The following is an 18,826-nucleotide window of genomic DNA, read 5'->3' on the forward strand; positions in this document are numbered from 1 at the left end:
AGCTTCGAATTTGGGGGTATCAAAACCGAAGCAAAATATGATGAAAGTAAAAATAAAATAGATAAACCTCATAATTTATTATACCATACCTGTTCACACTGAAACACTTATAACAATATTCTGTGGATCTATATTAAAAAACCTTGTTAAACTTTGTAACATATTTCTATTCTATGGGGGTGAGTTGCGAACGAACACCCCATAATTTTATTATACCATATTTCTACAAACTGCAACATAATTATCAAAGTATACTTACACAGATAGATATGAAAAGTCTTTATTAAAGTTTGTGCCTATTACCATTGTATGGAGGCCAAGCGCGAACGCAGACCCTACAATTTTATTATACCATCCCTATTTAAGTTAAAACATACTTATCAAATATTCTTATGTACATCCATATCAAAAACACTTGTAAACGTTTTTTTGTAATTTTAATTTTTTTTATTTCCATACTTTGTGGACCAGGCGCGAACGCAGACCCCATAATTTTAATAAGCAACCGTTCTGCCAGATCAAACATACACATTCCTCTGTCTCGATGCATCTTCTATCATTATATGTAATCAGTTTTTTTAAAATAGTCAACCATATAGGAGCCTAATCGTTACCAGACACACACCCACATACATTTAGTTTTATATCATGAATATATATATATATATATATATATATATATATATATATATATATATATATGTATTTGTTGTCTACATAACCCCTGAAGTTAAGCAACAATGAGAGTGGCTAGTACTAGATGGGTGACCATTTTGGGAATGCTAGCCGTCGTATGTGTTGAAAACAACTTCTGTATCTAGTATCACGGTTGATCCACCATAGGTTAATTAACAAGAAATTGCCGAAAGAAATGATCGTATTTTTAACAATACGTGCAGTTATTTATCGTTTTCTTTCTTTTTGGTATCGATTTTTGAATAACTTTCTATTTAAAGGTATATTAGCAATGTTGGGTTCACTAAAAATGTATTCATTTATTTTTCAAAGATTGTTTTTTGTAAAAACAATGAAAAAAAAATTCTTTGCAAATCTGAAAGATTATAATTATTGTCAACATATTCAATGAATTTCACACTTCAAAAACTAGACAATGAAAGTAGATTTTTAACCTTAATGTATCGATTATGAAAAAAAAAACATCATTCCTTAATAATCGACGAAAGAATGTCGTCTTGATTAGATGATTACTTGATTTTTCAGTTCAAAAATACTTACTATCTTCTTCTGTTTTGGCCGTGCCCAGACTATAAATAAGATATACTATAACAGATTTGAATTTTCAATGAGGAAATACAACCGTATGTTCTCAAGGTCTTTAGTAAATCAGTGTATGTAAAGGAGAAATTCGATAGATTATTCGAATAGCCTATTTAGTAAGTCGTTTGCATTTTTTTCTATGACCAATATTAGTAATTACTTTGTATCATTTTTATCTTTTATTATGTAATATTAATTAGTTAATTATCTGTAGTCTTTAATTTGTTGATTTGTCATCCTAATAACTTGTTTTTATTGTAAATTGTAATTTTAATTCGAAGTTCCGATAGTGTTGTAAGCTTGAATTCACACTTTTACTAAATAATACCATTGACATGCATACGTTTGCTGCTGTATTGACTTTATTTTAAGTTCGTTACTGAATATTACTATTATTCTTACATATAGTTTATCTTATCTTAATATAGGTTACGTTACACGCGCATACATAATTATGAAGTACATTGTAGGTTATCGCTTTATTATATAAAAAAGAAGTGTATACAAGTAGTAATATACATAGTTATCGTTGTTATAATGCCCCACGTGTAATTTTAATACATAATACGAAACTTGTTCTAAAAGTAACGCCTATCATTTTCCTGCGATAAAACTAAAACGTCGAGAAGCTACAAAGACGTGAATTTTTCCATAAAAATGATCTTTTCAGCTCCAGAATTTACTTTTCTACATAGCCATTACTAATCTTAATGCACGTTTTCCGGTCTCATTTTGGGGTCCTTATACGTAAAAGTTAGAGTGCACTTTGTCACTCAAATCTCTCTCGCCACTCTAAGATCGACGAACTCATCTCCTTATGTTGACATCAACGGCATCGGTTTCGTAAATGTTCAAACAATTCGATAATGTTGTTCGTTATATTAAATAAATATCAGGTAGTCAGAAACATACGTTGTTATAATTATATAAACGCAAGAATTTACAGTAAAACACTGGTCAGAGATTCGTTACACAGAAGATAAAATCTAAACGTGCGGCTGATATTTGTATTCCTTCCAAACGACGAGACAATAAACCCATGGTTTATCACTTAACAGATGTTTGTGTCAAGCTAATATCTGCTAAAGAGAGAGCAAGCATATTCACGCAAACATCATCCTGGCGTTACAAACAAGAACTTTTTTCTTTTGTTTCAAAACACAACATTCTCAGCATCTCTAAAATTCAATGTACAAACAAGTAAGCAAGATTATCAGAGTTTTCGTATTCTAGATATGTTTGAGTTCGTTAATTTTATGCTCGTTATCTGTCTCTTCTCAACATTCGTGTTACTGGTGCGTCTTCTTTGACATTTTTCGCCATCGGGAGTTGACTATGAGTAAGGTCGTGATGAAACAAGTTTAATGGTTGAATATTCAAATGTCGACGTCTTAAATAAACTTAACGACATTCACGTCACAGCACGATGGAAAGGTCAGTTAGCAAGCACAAATAGATATTTTTAAATAAGAAACAAAAAAGAAAGAAACACAATCGGTATTTTATTTTAGATGCGTCCATGTCTCACTGAGTATAACGTATAGAAACAGTTCAACAAACGCAGACATACAACAATTTACAATCAGTCCTTACATCTTGCTGAGGAATTATTCAGGCCTAAATATTGGCGAACATACCTAGTCCATCGATTGATTTTGATTGACGATTCTATAAAAGTTGCAAGAAAGATTCATACTAAGGAAAGACACTCTGGTTATATTTTCATGTAACTTTTATTTTCTGATGGTCTCTGTCTTTGGAGTTGCACGCAGACTCTTATTTTACATTCTTGCTATTTGCCTGCCCTCGATAGCTTCCGCGGTTGTGCGATTCTCAAACAGCTGAGAACTGACCTGTTTCATCTCTCGTTCTAAATTCTGAAATCTCGCCTTTATTTTCTCTAACTCCTAACTCTGCTTGTATATATTAAGACTAATCCTTTGTGTTTACGTCATTCCATTACACAAAGAGCTAACCGGTTGACTAATTATGTAAGGTTGTAATGTTGTTACCCTTTCACTGTGATTATAGCATAGTAGTTGTGTTAACTGTGGCAAGCAGGGCCAAGGGTCAAAACATTATTATTATTATTATTATTATTATTATTATTATTATTATTATTATTATTAATTGATTCGATCAACAGCGGGCCGCTAGATCAAATATTAAAATTAGAAAAATAAACAATTACATTGGGAAAAAGTAATTGGCAGGAAATAATAATATCGCTACAAAGAAATGTGAAAATAGAAAATAGATGTAAACATGATTTTTGCTTTGCATAAACAAAAATACTAGATTTTTGCTTTCCATAAACAAAATACTAGATTGAGGTTACATCAGCTGTTGGTCTGAGACACGTAATGAGATGTAGATTTGGGGAGATTAGTAATCTGGACATCACAGCGAACGGACGACTCAAAGGGGAGATTTGGTCTCTCCATGATGCAGGGAGCGGTGTTTCCTCAGGTAGCCAAAATGTAAAGGCGTTGTAATCTTTGAAGATGTCGGCCGAAATCATAAAAATAAATGTTTGTATATAATTCAGGTATGTCTTGTGTTATTTACACCTGTTTAAAAGAACTGTTGTCTACAACTCTGTCGATACGTCCACGTCAATCGTTTCCTGTTATAACTGTTGCATAAATCTTAAAATATACACACCAGACTATCAAATAAATGATACGACGTATATACATACACGCATTTACATATATATGAATATACAGATAAAATATAAACCCCACTATTCAACATGTGCGTCGTTATGGAACATAATCATATAAACACACAACATGACAATTAATCACGTTTTCTTTGTCTAGAAGATGCTAGCGTTAACTGAGACGAAAAAAAAACCCTACTAGCACTCCCACCACCGGAAATTATACTACATGAGATAATGTCTATAGCTAAAACCGCCTGTTCCGAAATAAACTAAAATATTTGTCGAACATAAAAAAAATCAATTAAAATGCATATAGTATTTCTATTTTTTTTTATATTTAAATATTATTGTATTGAAATACTTATTAAATATTTTATTGCTAAATAAATAACATATATAACACAATAAAAGATCTTAAAAACAAAACCATAACAGATTTATATTATTATGTTTTACTTATTATAAATAATAAGTATGAAATGACGATACATTTTAATTAATGATTTTTAAATTAAACTTCTAATTACTATATGTTCTGAGAAAATCGAATATTCAGCAAAGTAAATTATGAGGTCGTAGATGTAAACAAAACTGATACGAAACATTCGTAGATTGAGAGTTGGGACATATAAATATAAACTAGAATTCGATAACGTAGTTTAGTATTGAGAAAATAAAACATTTATATAAATATACTTGGAGTATAAAATAATTACTTAAAAAAAGCACAGGCGTTTAATATAATATCAAGATAGGTAATTCATTGAATATAATTATAAAAGTAGAAATATGAAAATGGGGCTATTTATAAATCCCATGACTAACGGAAAATAATTTCACAAAAACATAGAAAAGTTGGGATGGAGGTAAGTCCAACTGCTTTCTCTCTTAAATGGAAATTAGAAATGCGTTTATATATGTGTAAATAGTGTATTCCTCTGTCGAAAGACTGGCTATTTTAAAATATTATTGAATGACATAATGTTTAAAATTGTCCGAATGTTCACGAAACAATTGTGACCAATATGATAATACACAATATGATACTATCATTTTTCTATTTTTATTGTCTTGATTTTGTGAAGATATTATATTAATGCTCAATTATAAAAACTGATGACCATGAAGCTTCATAATTGAGTCAAATAATTTTGATTTTAATGTTTATTGGTATATGGACATTAGTGAATTTTAATATATTTTCATACATTATTTTCATTAACATTTTTTGTTAAAAATATTAGTAAGTATTGTATATATATATATATATATATATATATATATATATATATATATATATATATATATATATATATATATATATATATATATATATAATGAAACCTCTACTGAATTGATTCACAAATCACGCATTATTAAATGGCCTGGCTTCAAATGTCAAATTTTTAAATTGTAATATTGGTGTGTTTTTTGTCTTAATTTGAGGACTTCAATTTTGTAGAAGTAGTGAACTGCATCGCATGATGAGGCCGTAAGTGAGGCCGTTAACTATTATAATTAACCAATCAAAACATTGCCATGATTGTGTAGCGACATTACATCACGTTTATTTTAATATAAATGAAAGTATATCTTGTTCTATTCATTAGTGAGCCTATTACATAAACCTCGTTGAATTCAGAGTCTTTTATCTTTGAGTAATATTAACATGAAATTATCTATCTATCTATCTCTCTTCTTCTCTCTCTCTCTATATATATATATTAAAATCTCTCTCTCTCTCTCTCTCTCTGTATATATATATATATATATATATATATATATATATATATATATATATATATATATATAATGTTAAAAATATCCAGGTATGCTATTACAATATTTATGCTAAGTATCTGAAAGGTTTATGAAGACTAAAAACGATTTTGTTTTATATTTATTATTTCATTTTTATATTCTAAATGGTCAGTCGTTCTTAATCAGAAAATGTAGCGTCCAAGGATGGAGTACTGTTGCCACGTCTGGGCAGTAGTTGCTAGAAGCGGTTTATTCTGCCTTGAAAGAGTTCAAAATAGACACCGTAGTCTAATAAAGGATCCCCTTTCTCTTTCTTGTGACCTCTTTTCCACAGAAGAGACGTTGTGATCTTGTCTCTGTTTTATCTTTATTTTCATGGCAAGTGCTCATTTGAACTCCAATCTATGTTCGCTCCTGGCCTGACTTTCATGAAAAATACTGGTTATCTGAAACCACTATGATTAATCTCTCCCACTTTTTATCCGTGCCTAAACCTAAACGTAGATTCCATTAACAAAGCTTCTTTCTTAGAATTGCACGCCTGTGGACCTCTGTTCCGTTTTCCTGGTTTCCAACTGACTACAATATAGTTGTTTTCAAGTCCAACGTAAACAAGTTCTTGATGAGCCGTCCCCTTAAGGAATCCAATTTACATAATTTCCACAACTAACGATTACTAGGATATTTTGCCAGTGACTACTGTACACTCTTTAACCTCGAGTGGTCTCCGGACATTGATAAGTGGCGATTCCTATGTAAAAAATAAATAAATAATGAAAGACGTTGGAAAAAAAACAAAACTAGAAAGTTGTTTTTGGGGCTGCGTTCATTCTTTGGAGCAATGTCTGAACAGTTCATTTCTTGGGTTGACATGAAGTTCTGTTTGAAACGGCTGCTATACTAATCATTTTCATCATGGGTAACGTGGATACCCCACAACCATTTCAAAAATAAAAGAACGGATAAAAACATGTAAATGTAATCTCCCCCCTCCAAGAAGTATCTGATACCCTCTCCACCAGATATTTCGGCAGAAGGGATCACTGTCCTAAGAAAACTCACGATTATGTGAACCTAAAAAAATAACGTTTATAAACATTAATGCGTGCGTTTATTTTTTTTTTGTAAATGTGTAGTTTAGCGGGGTAAATTATTTGCCAAACAAAAAAATTATAAAAACTATTTATTTTTATATAAAACACATTGTAAGACCCAAAAGCTGAAATAAAACAAAAAAAAATCATTTTTATTATTTTTTTAATCATTTATACTTATTATTCGAGGCCGCTATGTTGCTTTAAAAATTTGGCCTTTCTAATGTTTGGCAGACTGGCCTTTCTAAGCTCTTTAATGAATTATATTTTTGGGCGCCATATTGTTTTTGTAATGAAACAGCGTAAAAAGGCCAAATTTGGCCTTAAAAAAGCCAATCTGCAAAACCTAAAAAAGGCAAACTTTTAAACTTGTAAGGCGTGCACATTTAGTCTAATAAAAAATGATTAAAAAGAACATAAAAATGAATGTTTTTTTTGTTTTATTTTAGCCTTTGGATCTAATAATGTTTTATATAAAAATAAATAGTTTTTATAATTTTTTGTCTGTCAAATAATTTACGACGCTAAACTACACATTTACCTTTATTTCATCTCATTCCCTATCACAGATGGTTATGTTTCCAACCCGTTCCCCTTACCAGCAAGAACAATACGCATCACTTCTAGATCTGTTTCTGATCACAGTTCCCGATGACTGTGTAACTAATGCCCACAGTCCACTTGGGAACGCCGATCATGCAGTGGTAATGGTTGAAATAGCCCTAAACTTTAGAGCAAAAACCGAAGAGCCACTGCTCAAAACAACGAGATATTATAAGAAGGCTTACTGGGAAGCCATCAGGGATCTTATCAGGGACGCCACGTGGCAAAATATCTTTTCACTTCCTGCTGAACAGTGCGCAAATGAGACCACTGAATGGTTCAAAACATTAACTAAGATACCGCTATTTAGTAAAATCAATTTTCCTTAATGTCATATGCAAATTATGTGAACTCTTAATTGTATATTTTTCCAAGTATCAGACTATATATAGAAATAAATGAAAGCTTAAAGTAAGACACGTTTTATATATATTAATCAAATCGTGAACAAACAAACAAACAGACAGGAATACGAATTTATATATATATAAAAGTGAAAGTGTCTGTGTGTGTGTCTGCGTACATTTCCCTACGCAATAAACTCTGTCAATTTTTAGTCTAAAGACTCAAAATTTGATATACATGATATTGAGATTTGGAAAAATCTTTGTAATCCATTTTTGGCTAGAAATTTGGCTCTTAAAGGATCACAGTTCAACGATTTGACCTTTGAGAACTCTACTAAACTTCTCCGCTAATTTTGGGTATAAGCAATTGAAAGTTTAGATATAGATTCCTTGGACATGGATCTAACTTAATAACTTGATTTGAGCCCAAAACAATAATGTTAAGGGGTCATTAGAGGGGTCAAACTTTTAAAAAAATGTAACCTCTCTGGTCTCTACCAAATTACTCAGACAATTTCTGCTCTAGACATTTGAAATTTTACATAAAGGGTTTCAGATATAGGGCAAACTTTTTAATCGGTTTGGGTCGAAAATTTGAGCTTCCGATATATAAATGTAAGTATGTATGTTTGCATGTCTCCCTAAAATTTTCGACAGTGGCGACGAATTTTCACGATCAGTATACTTTTTTAGCTCGACCCTTCAGACGACAAATACCTAAAGATTAGCTAAAGAAATTAATTTCTTCAGCCTCAATTGAGCACTTTCAACAGGGAGGGGTCGCTTTTTTCAGCTATATTTTCGAAAGTCATCCCCTCATTTAAAATTCTAGCCTTAATTTAAACCTACGTCACTTCCGGTTTGGCGGTGGTCGTAACAGCAAAGACGTCAGTTTGTTTCCTGTTCTTTTCCTCCTTCGCGGTACGGGTTCGAGCCTGCCTTCCAAGTACCACTTTTTTTTCTTTTTTTTGCTCAACACACCTCCAAACACCTGGGCAACGCCGGGCTGAAATGCTAGTATATAATATATTCTTAAACTAAAATATATTTGATAATAATTCGGAGTTATTGCTCCCGGTCAACGTCAGATTTTTTTTATTTTGATTTATTTTTCTACGCCTCTAACACGTATTTAATGTGAACTTACTTACGCCTGGATTACTTTTAATGACCTTGCTCAGCTTGCTGCCATCTTGTTTGCCCCAAATAGCATTCCATACAAACAGAATGTAACCGGCATTCCTATTTGCCTATAAATAATTAATTTTATTCTGTGTTCATCGTTCTCTTCGTAGTCTATTTACATTCACTGCCACACCACCTCTCCGCTTTTTATCCCCCGAATGTGCGTATCTCTCTCTCTCACCCCCCCCCTCTCATCTCTCTCTTTCCGTCAGTCTGTCTGTCTGTCTGTCTGTCTCCCTCTCTCTCTCTCTCTCTCTCTCTCTCTCTCTCTCTCTATATATATATATATATATATATATATGCTATTATCAATTAACGTTCACTACGCTTCGTGAGTATGTGGAATCGACCTACGCGAAAATCTAAAAGAAATGATTACAAAAATATGTTCCACAGGTTGATTGATTGATCTCGGACCAATCATTGGTTGAACTTCTTAAAATAAATACAAATATATATTTTATTGTGTTTACAATATTTTTGACTTGACTTTCGACAGTCAAGTACGAAATTAGGATTTCAGCAATAATTATCTATATTGTTACTTTCGCCCGTATTTTTAGAGAATTGCGCTCAGTATGTGAAACAAAACACACACACACACACACACACACACACACACACATATATATACATACACGGGTGGCAAAAAGAAATTCCGCATTTATAATTTTTTCAAAAACTGCAAATTTAAGCTAAATTTAATGTAACTGTTTAAACAAATTATACCTCATTTGATTCCCCTTATATTCTTCTATAATTTTACCTGTTCATATTCGACTTTTAATAGAAATATTCTAGTGTTCACATCAATTTAAAAAATAACTTTGAATTGAGAAGGCAAACAGAAAGTTCGCACAATGGAAAATTGTTATTTAAATGTAACTACCCAGGTTGTATCAACTTCTCTTTTCGTACAATTTTCTCCATATAATCATCCACAATTACTCAAAAACTATTTTCAATAATTGTGCTGAAAAGTAAAATAGCGTCCACTCGCAGCTGAACATTTTGCTAACTGCATTTCATTTCCTCTGATGATATGTGCCATTGTTGAAAATCCATGGATTAAGGAAATTAAAATAACCCCTTCTATATATTCTTTTGTCAAGCAATAAATTCTTAAATCGAATATATCTCTGTATATGTTGTTTTTTTTTAGAATTTAAAATTAAACAAAATTTATATATATATATATATATATATATATATATATATATATAAATAAAAATTACAATTAAATTTACCAAAATGATTCAAGATGGTAAAATTAAAGTATGATATAAGTATTAAAGAATTAATATTTATAAAGTTATCTCAGCCAGATCTGCAATTTCTGCTTTATTCTTTAAACTTTCCTATCTATCTAATATATCAATCTACCCACACTTTCATATCTTGTATTTACTTATATTTTACTATATGTATTTACTTACTTACTTTCTTGCTTTTTCCTGAATTTTCAGATACCGGCCATCCTCTTCCCTTAAATAATTTTTATTTTTTTATTTTTTATATTTTATATTTTATTTTTTATTTATTGTTTATTTATTATTTTCTGTTTATTTATTAATTAATTTATTTATTTTCCATTTAGTGTCTTCTAATAGCTCTTGCTGACATTTATTTAAGTGATGACCTACACATTTCAGTTGACCTATATTATTTCTCCCTATATATTTTTTTCGCGCCTTTTAACATTTCCTGTCTGGGTCATTTTGACATTTGTTTTTCTATTTTATATTTAATTCTATCACTATTTAATTTTTTTTCCACTTTTTCTTCCCTGATCTTTCTTATCTATATTTATGTCTCGGCAGTAGAGTGAGAAGCATATCTTATTTTTCTTTAATTAATATTATTGGAATTTTATTCCCTTGTATACAGTTTTGTGAATTATTGCATAGATTTCTGCCTTTGTATTATTTTGGACCATGTTCCACTTACGGGATTTCCTTGGATTTTACTTGTGCAAATGGAAATTCTTTTAACTTTTTTGAAGTTATATATTTGGATTTTATCGTCACTGGATTATTTATCTTCCACCAGACTATCCATTCACGTGTAATCACCTTTTTCTTCACCATATTCCGTCTGCTTCACTTTTTTGTTATCAAGTAAGATCTTTGACTTACTTGTTGTTTCATCAAATACTTTTGCATGCAAAATCCGATCCTGCATTCTGCTAATTCCTACCCTCTGATGAGAAGGAAAGTATTTCTTCGAAACTCCGCGGATTAAGGACTATCCACTTATCAAGTGTTTTCTTTTCAGATTAAATATGTTTGTAACTCTTTTTAAAAATGTTTTTTAACATGTTTTATTTACTGTTTGCTCGTATGTATGTATATGTATATATATATATATATATATATATATATATATATATATATATATATCGGAGGTAAACATTCTAAACCAAGGATGTCAAGGATGTAATTATATCTCAAACATATTATTTTACTTTAAATATAGTGCATCGTATACGTGTTTCTTTGAATAGAGGAACTTCATTAAAGAACTCATCAGAAAGATATGTTTATGTTCCTCGGTATAAAACCACAATAGCTTATTGTTTCCTTGCTTTAAAAAGGATATAAATAGTTTAAAGCGTAAAAATCTTTAAATACCAAAATTTTGTTATATAATTTGTTAATACTCGTTTGGAGAGAAAAATAAACCTTTTGGAATTAGAAGACTTAATTGATGTATAGCCATATTTGAATCTGTTTAATCCTAGCGACATTTCTTAATTTTCGCATTTAGGTTCAAAGTTGAAGGTTACAAATTATTCATAAAATATATATTGGGTGTTATTTAAAAATAGTAATATAAGCCTTAAGTTAAAGCCAGCATGAATTCATACGTTATAAGTCAAGTACAAATATGAAAAAAAATCTTTAAAAGTTAATAAAAAAAACTATCAATAATTCATCCAATATCCAACAACCAGAACGTCGCCTGCACAAAAATCAAATAAAGGAAACTGGTTTCCCAGCGATTCGCTTCTAACTTCACCTTAGACCCAACAAACCTTTGAAATCTAACTTCACCTTAGACCCAACAAACCACTCCCTTTGAAATCTAACTATGCGAACTGAAGCCACGATGATCTAAACACCCCTTCTTACATTCACGATATCATAAAAAACTTTGACACCTCCAACGCGTTTGAGCCTGATCTCATCCCTGCTATACTAATTCTTTACCTATATAAGAGCTAAGTACGTCCAAGGATGGAGTATTGTTGCCACATCATGGCAGGATCTGCTAGAAAGAACTTATCCTTCTTGACAGAATTCAGTATAGATTCATAGCTTAGTAGGGATGCCCTTTTCTTTTCCCTGCAACCTTTCTACTGCAGAAGAGACGTTGCAGGCCTGTCTCTGCTTTATCGTTATTTTCATGACAAGTGCTCGTCTAAGATACAATCTAAGTTCCCCCTCGCCAAACTTTCACGAGAAACACTCGTCTAACTGAAAACGTTATCACTAATTTCACCTACTCATTATCTGTGCCTAACACTGATTTTAGATTCCATGAACAAAGCTTCGTTCTTAGGACTGCATACCCGTGGAACTGTCTTCCGTTTGCCAGCTTTCCAGCTGACTAAAATACCGTCGTCTTTAAATCCAACGTAAACAAGTTGTTGATGAGATGTCCCCTTAAGTAAACTATTTTACCAAAATTTCACTACTAACGATTACTACAATATATTATGCTCCAGTGGCCTCTAAGCCTTGATAACTGGTGACTCCTATGTAAAAAATACTCTGGAACTCGATCAAAAAGCATTAATTGAGCTTGTACTTTTTTCAAAGGTTATAAAATTTATATAAAAATGTTTTTCATTGTAAAAAATACATATATGAGATATATTTTTTATCCATCACGATCGGTACATACAAAGCGATGACGTTTCAAGTAAGTGCTTATTCATGTAATGAGCTTACGTGAAGTTATATATATATATATATATATATATATATATATATATATATATATATATGAGAGAGAGAGAGAGAGAGAGAGAGAGGGGGGGACAGGAAGATAAACCCGTGTAATCATAACGACAGTCAGGTATGGAGAACCTAAACCAAAGACGTTACAAAGACTTATAATAAATGGGCGTTATTTAGAGAAACAATTCAACGAATACTTTGTAAAGAGAGATACAAAGAGGGTAGATACTTAGTCAGACTGAATATTTGTGTTGATAGCAAATATATATATATATATATATTTATTTATATATATACATATATATATAATTATATATATGCATATATATGCGTATACATATATAATTATCTATATATATATATATATATATATATATATATATATATATATATATATAATTTAAATGTTTTGGACAGTTCTGAAACATAAGAACGATGTTGTTTTTATATAATATTATTTTTTATATTTAAAAAGGTCCTTCATTCCGGATCATAAAAAATGAGCGGAATAAAAATGAAATATGTTTTTTCCCGGTTGAAATGAACACTAATGCGTTTCAAATTAAAACAAAAAACGAAAAAAATACAATATTCTTCTTCCATACACCGAAAAAATTATTCACGTGAAATTTTTCGAACATTGTTGCAAGGAATAAACACATCCCAAAATACACATTTTTTCAATGTCTTTCATTTTTATTTCTCTACTTATTTCTGACCAAGAGTGTAGAATATAAATATAAAAAATAAAAAAATAAATATACAAAAACCAAAACAATATCATTTGTATGATTCAAAACATTAATAACCCTGACATTATTACTATTCTAGATGCAAACGTGGATATTTTAACAATATATATATATATATATATATATATATATATATATATATATATATATATATATATATATATATATATATCTTAATGTCTTCGAGACGTGTTGGTTATTATCTAAACACGGCAGTGAAAGAAGCGTACGCATCGTACACTGTCTGCTTCTGGTTTCCTGCTTGTGTCTTATGAACATCGCCTGCTGATTGGCTACTTACCATCGGAAGTGACGTCACGGATAGTCTGGCCGCATCGACTGCGGCTAAAATTTCTTCGGCGATCGTAGCGAGAGGATCCCTTCAATATTCGTAGTAAACTAAAACCTGAACCCTCACACACTGGGAATGAGATGAGAGTGGAAAAAGAAAGAAAGAAAAAAGAAAAAAAGAAGACAATCGAGAATTAGAAAGGTTAAAAAACTGGCATGCAATGAAAACAGAAGAGACATGATGAGGGAAGGAGTAGGAGAGGAAAGGGCGTTCTAAAGAGGAAAGCGATAAATAAAAAGAGATACGAACTGTGGAAATGTGAAATGTAAAAATAAAAACGAGAGTCAAATAAGAAACAGAAGATGAAGAAGATAGGAAAGAAGATACACTAATGGATATAATAAGATGAGATGGAAAAGGAAGAAGGGAAGAAAAGCTTTGATTTGAGAAAACGTAAAAGATAGGATAATCATGAAGATATATATATATATATATATATATATATATATATATATAGGGATAGATAGATAAATAGATAAATAGAGGGAAAAGATAGGGAGGGAACTATTTAATAACGTATGAATACAATTAATTTTTATGTTATGTTTTCTTACGCCATTTTGAATTTTCAAGTAAAGTCACTAAAATTTAAAAGTGTGTTTTATAAGACAAAAATGAAAGCAACAAGGACTATTTAGTTAATAATCAAGGAAAAGAAACAAGATACGAAAGAGAGAAAGATTGTGAAGATAAATTAATAGATGTTTAATCATACATGAATAAACATGTGTTGGTTTGCAACGAAAATGAAACAGCCAATAACTATTTACTAAATGACTAAAGAAGGAAGTTACGCAATATATATATATAGTATATATATATATATGTATATATATATATATAAAGCATATATATATACATATATGAAGAAGGATGATGGATAAATAAATAAAAAAGGCCACAAGATGGCGAAAATGTAAAAGCAACAGGGGATAACGAAGTGAAGAAATTATGGAATCAAATAAATCAATAAATTGTTAATAAAAATATCAATAAATAACGTAAATCGATTACAGCAAGACAAAAGAAATAATTGAATTATTACTGAAGATGATAAAGTAAGGAAAGAAGAAATAAATAAACGAAAAAAAAAATACGAAAGAAAATAGCGGAAGAAATATGAGTAATTATAAAAAAATAATTGTAATCTTGAAGAGAAGAAAAACCTTTACAAAATTTTATAGAAAAATATAAAGGCAGGAAGAAAGATGGACAATAAAATCTAAAAGAGAAAGAATTAAGGAAAGAAACGAAGAATATATTGATAGGAAATAGGATAAAGGGAGGAACAAAGAAAAATCATCAAAATCGAAGTAAATAAATGATTATAAGGAATTATAAGAATTATAGGAATTATAAGAATTATAAGAATTATAGGAATTATAGGAATTATAGGAATTACTATAACGAATGGAAGAGACAAGTTAATAGACATAAGGAAAGGCCATGTGAAGAGGAGATTGTTTTATATGGGGGTTACTACTTATCAAGGTCCGAAAGCCACTCATGGATAAGGATAAATGAGTGCATAGTAGTCACTGTAAAACTAAGTATTAATAGGTAGTGTTGCAAATGGGGTATAAGTTTATTATTTAGCGAGGCGATTCAATAGGAAAAGATTTTAAGAGAACCATATTGTAGTCAGATGAAAAGCAGATTAGGAAACAGAGTAGTTGTAGGAAAGACGCGTTGGTTATAAAATTTGCGATTTAGACATAGACAGAAAATGGGGGGAATGTTGATGGTCTTTGCAGTTAGACGAGTATTTTTGTGAAAATCTGCCAATGGACACCATAGATCAAAGCTCAAAAAAGCACTCGCCATGAGAATAACGATAGAGTAGATACAATAAAAGTAATGACTATAGAAAAGCAAAAGAGAAAGGAAAAAAAGGCGGGAACTAGTAAAAAAAGGAAGAGAAAATATGAAAAGGAAAAATGTAGACAATACAGAAAGAATGAAAGAAGCAGGAAAACAGATGATGTAACAGAAAGAAAAAGAGAAGGAATAAAAGGGGAGAACGAATGACAAAAGAGACACAGGAATTATGCAAATGTTTAATACAGTTTCACGCTTTTATCCGGAAATTCCGCTCAACTACAAAATATTTTTCAAACTTAAATAACGAAAGCGAAAACATTTCTTCATAACTCTGACTAAAAAAATAACATAATCACCTCAAACTACATTTACAAAGCGACTAACAAATACTGTAATGCAATCACTTCTGAACGAACACGTTTGCAGTTTTGAACGAAGGCAAACAAAACCAAAAGCTAAGCAGATTTGCAAGCATCTCACATCGAGCACTGCAGACGACGAACATCGATTTCGAACATCGAGTTTTGCGATTTCTTTGGTTGGGAAATTTTACGAATGCTGAAATAAATTTTTTCACACATCAGTTGATAATTCCTCTAGCATTTCCTTGATGAAAACCAACATTTTGTTTAGTCGACATAAGCTATAATCGTGAAGCTTTCGCATGAACACGAACCTAGTTTTATAGCATTAAGCCAGGGGGGTCCAATAGGTTAAATCCGGACACTGCGGCTACTGAAGAGAACTATTCGCGCACGAACACACACACACACACACACATATATAAATATATATGCAGAGAACGACTCGTTTTACAGCAGACGTTGCCTCAGCATATTGCGTCACCTGCCGTAATATGCCAGAATATGATGAGCGCAAATCCAATTTTAAGACAATAAAAAAGAAACCATCATGATAGAAAACATTTAATTTATATTAATTTATTTTTATTTCGGACTATTATTCTCATCTTTATTAGTTGTTGTTTTTGATCTTTTATTGGTTTTGTTTATTCACAACGTTTCGGCCAACTATTCCTCTGGCCTTCGTCAGGTGGTAACCGCGACGGATAGGAACTTCGAATCTCCTAACTGCATTCTTAGCCATCACTGCCATCCGTAGTTGTTGTCATCTCACCACATTTTGACTAATTAACCTCTGGCACGCTTTGGGTGGGATTGAAACCGCTATCTTCAGACAATGCTCATCTGGAACCGTAGAGATTCAACGTCTCTATCAACTGCGCCACGGGCCCCGAAGGGCGATCAAGGTTGGATTCTTTGATCTTATAAATCCACGTTTATTTATTATCTGATCTTCCATAGTCGGGTCCGTACCGATTGGTATATATATATATATATATATATATATATATATATATATATATATATATATATATATATATATATATATATATATATATATATATATATATATATACTATTCCTTAATTGGAATTCATTTTTGAGATGAGCATTATATATATTAATTTATTTTATTTCGGACTATGAATGATGAGAATAATAGTTCGAAATAAAAATAAATTAATATATATAATGCTCATCTCAAAAGTGAATTCCAATTAAGGAATAATATATATATATATAAACATTTAATTTATTTATTATTCCGGAGTCGGGAAAAAAGTCAATCGTGTTATAAACAAATGTTTATTTTTGGTACTAGTGTACGAAAGGGATTCTAAATTTCTGACCGAGGAAAATGTACACCACGCGATATTAATTGACTGTTGTCACATGAAATTACATAGAATTTACATGAATAATGAACCAAACCTCTTAATCGTAAATACATATTAAATAATAACACAACTTCATCTTTTTTAGTTTTTTAAATATACTTTAAAGCATTTGTTACATTCGAATCACAAGTAGTTCCGAGTTGTTACGTTCAAACGATGGTAAGATGGCGGACAAGAGACGGTCAACTTTGTAGTCAAAATCGATCAAATCTCGAAAATGAAACAAACTTCTGAGTGAAAGATCTAATAAAAATGAAAGATATTCGGTGAGTTTGTATTTGTTCTTGTTATATTTTTTTAGTTTTCACCGATTTGGATTTCAAAGCTGACCGTCTCATATTCGGCATCCTGTTGCCGTTTAAACTTAACAACTCGACATAATTTGTGTTTCAACTACGAAAAAAAATGCCTCAAAATAAGTTCAAACATTAAAACTCACACAAGTAGGTGATGAGTAACTTATATTGCCTTTGGTAACATTTATAAATGCCCGATTTTTATTTTTTCTTAGTTGATTTGTGTTCGAGGTTAAAGATGAAAAAAAAATCATAAAAGTACAAAATATAAAATAAACCAATCAAAAAGAAGGAAGATACATTTACAATCTATTATTCAGTTGGAAGGATGATTAAAAGAACGCGTAGATAAAAAAATAAATAAAATAGTGTCCTTTCATGTGATACCGGTCCGCTTATATAAGGTGACGTAAATTATTCGGGGCCAGACATTTGGGAACGCTTTCGTACACTAGGAATTTGGGAGGGGGCGACAAATATTTAATCACAAAATCTTGTCTTTTGTCTATTCGATTTGTTTTTTTGTTAAGATGAGAAATTAATTTCTTAATTTCTGAAGATTTTCGATTATCTTAAGGCAGTACTCTTTACGACTGTATCGTAGGATTTTTACAATCGATCACGGTATGTTCCAAAACTGATGACATACGTGGCGCAGTGGATAAAGTGCTTGAAAAAATCAATTGTAAATGTGATATTCCCCTGAAGATTGAAGGTTCAATTCTCAGTGTGGTCAATAGAAAAAAGCAATTTCGAATTACTTAGGTCTTTTATCTAACAAATCCAAGTAAATAAAGGGTTCCATTCGAAATTTCGTCCAAATTCCCGAGTTCGACAAGATACACATGAAGAAGGTCGGAGGTTATATCGACCGCAATGTTGTGGAGATTGCACTGAAAATAAGAAGAATAGCCCGATGAATCGAAATAATATGAACGAACCACG

General features: G+C 30.9%; 1 protein-coding gene across 1 annotated transcript in view; it reads right to left on the reverse strand.

Moving 5' to 3' along the window:
• LOC145277473 (uncharacterized) overlaps positions 1-18,826 on the reverse strand; it is a 730,153-nt gene that overhangs the window by 69,636 nt on the left and 641,691 nt on the right. The window contains exon 3 of the mRNA XM_080128838.1: positions 13,952-14,071. Within this exon, the coding sequence (XP_079984964.1) occupies positions 13,952-14,071 (120 nt within the window). The remainder of the gene's footprint in view (positions 1-13,951; positions 14,072-18,826) is intronic.

This window comes from Euprymna scolopes, chromosome 6 (genome assembly GCF_053919585.1).
Source record: "Euprymna scolopes isolate OS-2025 chromosome 6, ASM5391958v1, whole genome shotgun sequence".
Taxonomy (NCBI): Eukaryota; Metazoa; Mollusca; class Cephalopoda; order Sepiida; family Sepiolidae; genus Euprymna; species Euprymna scolopes.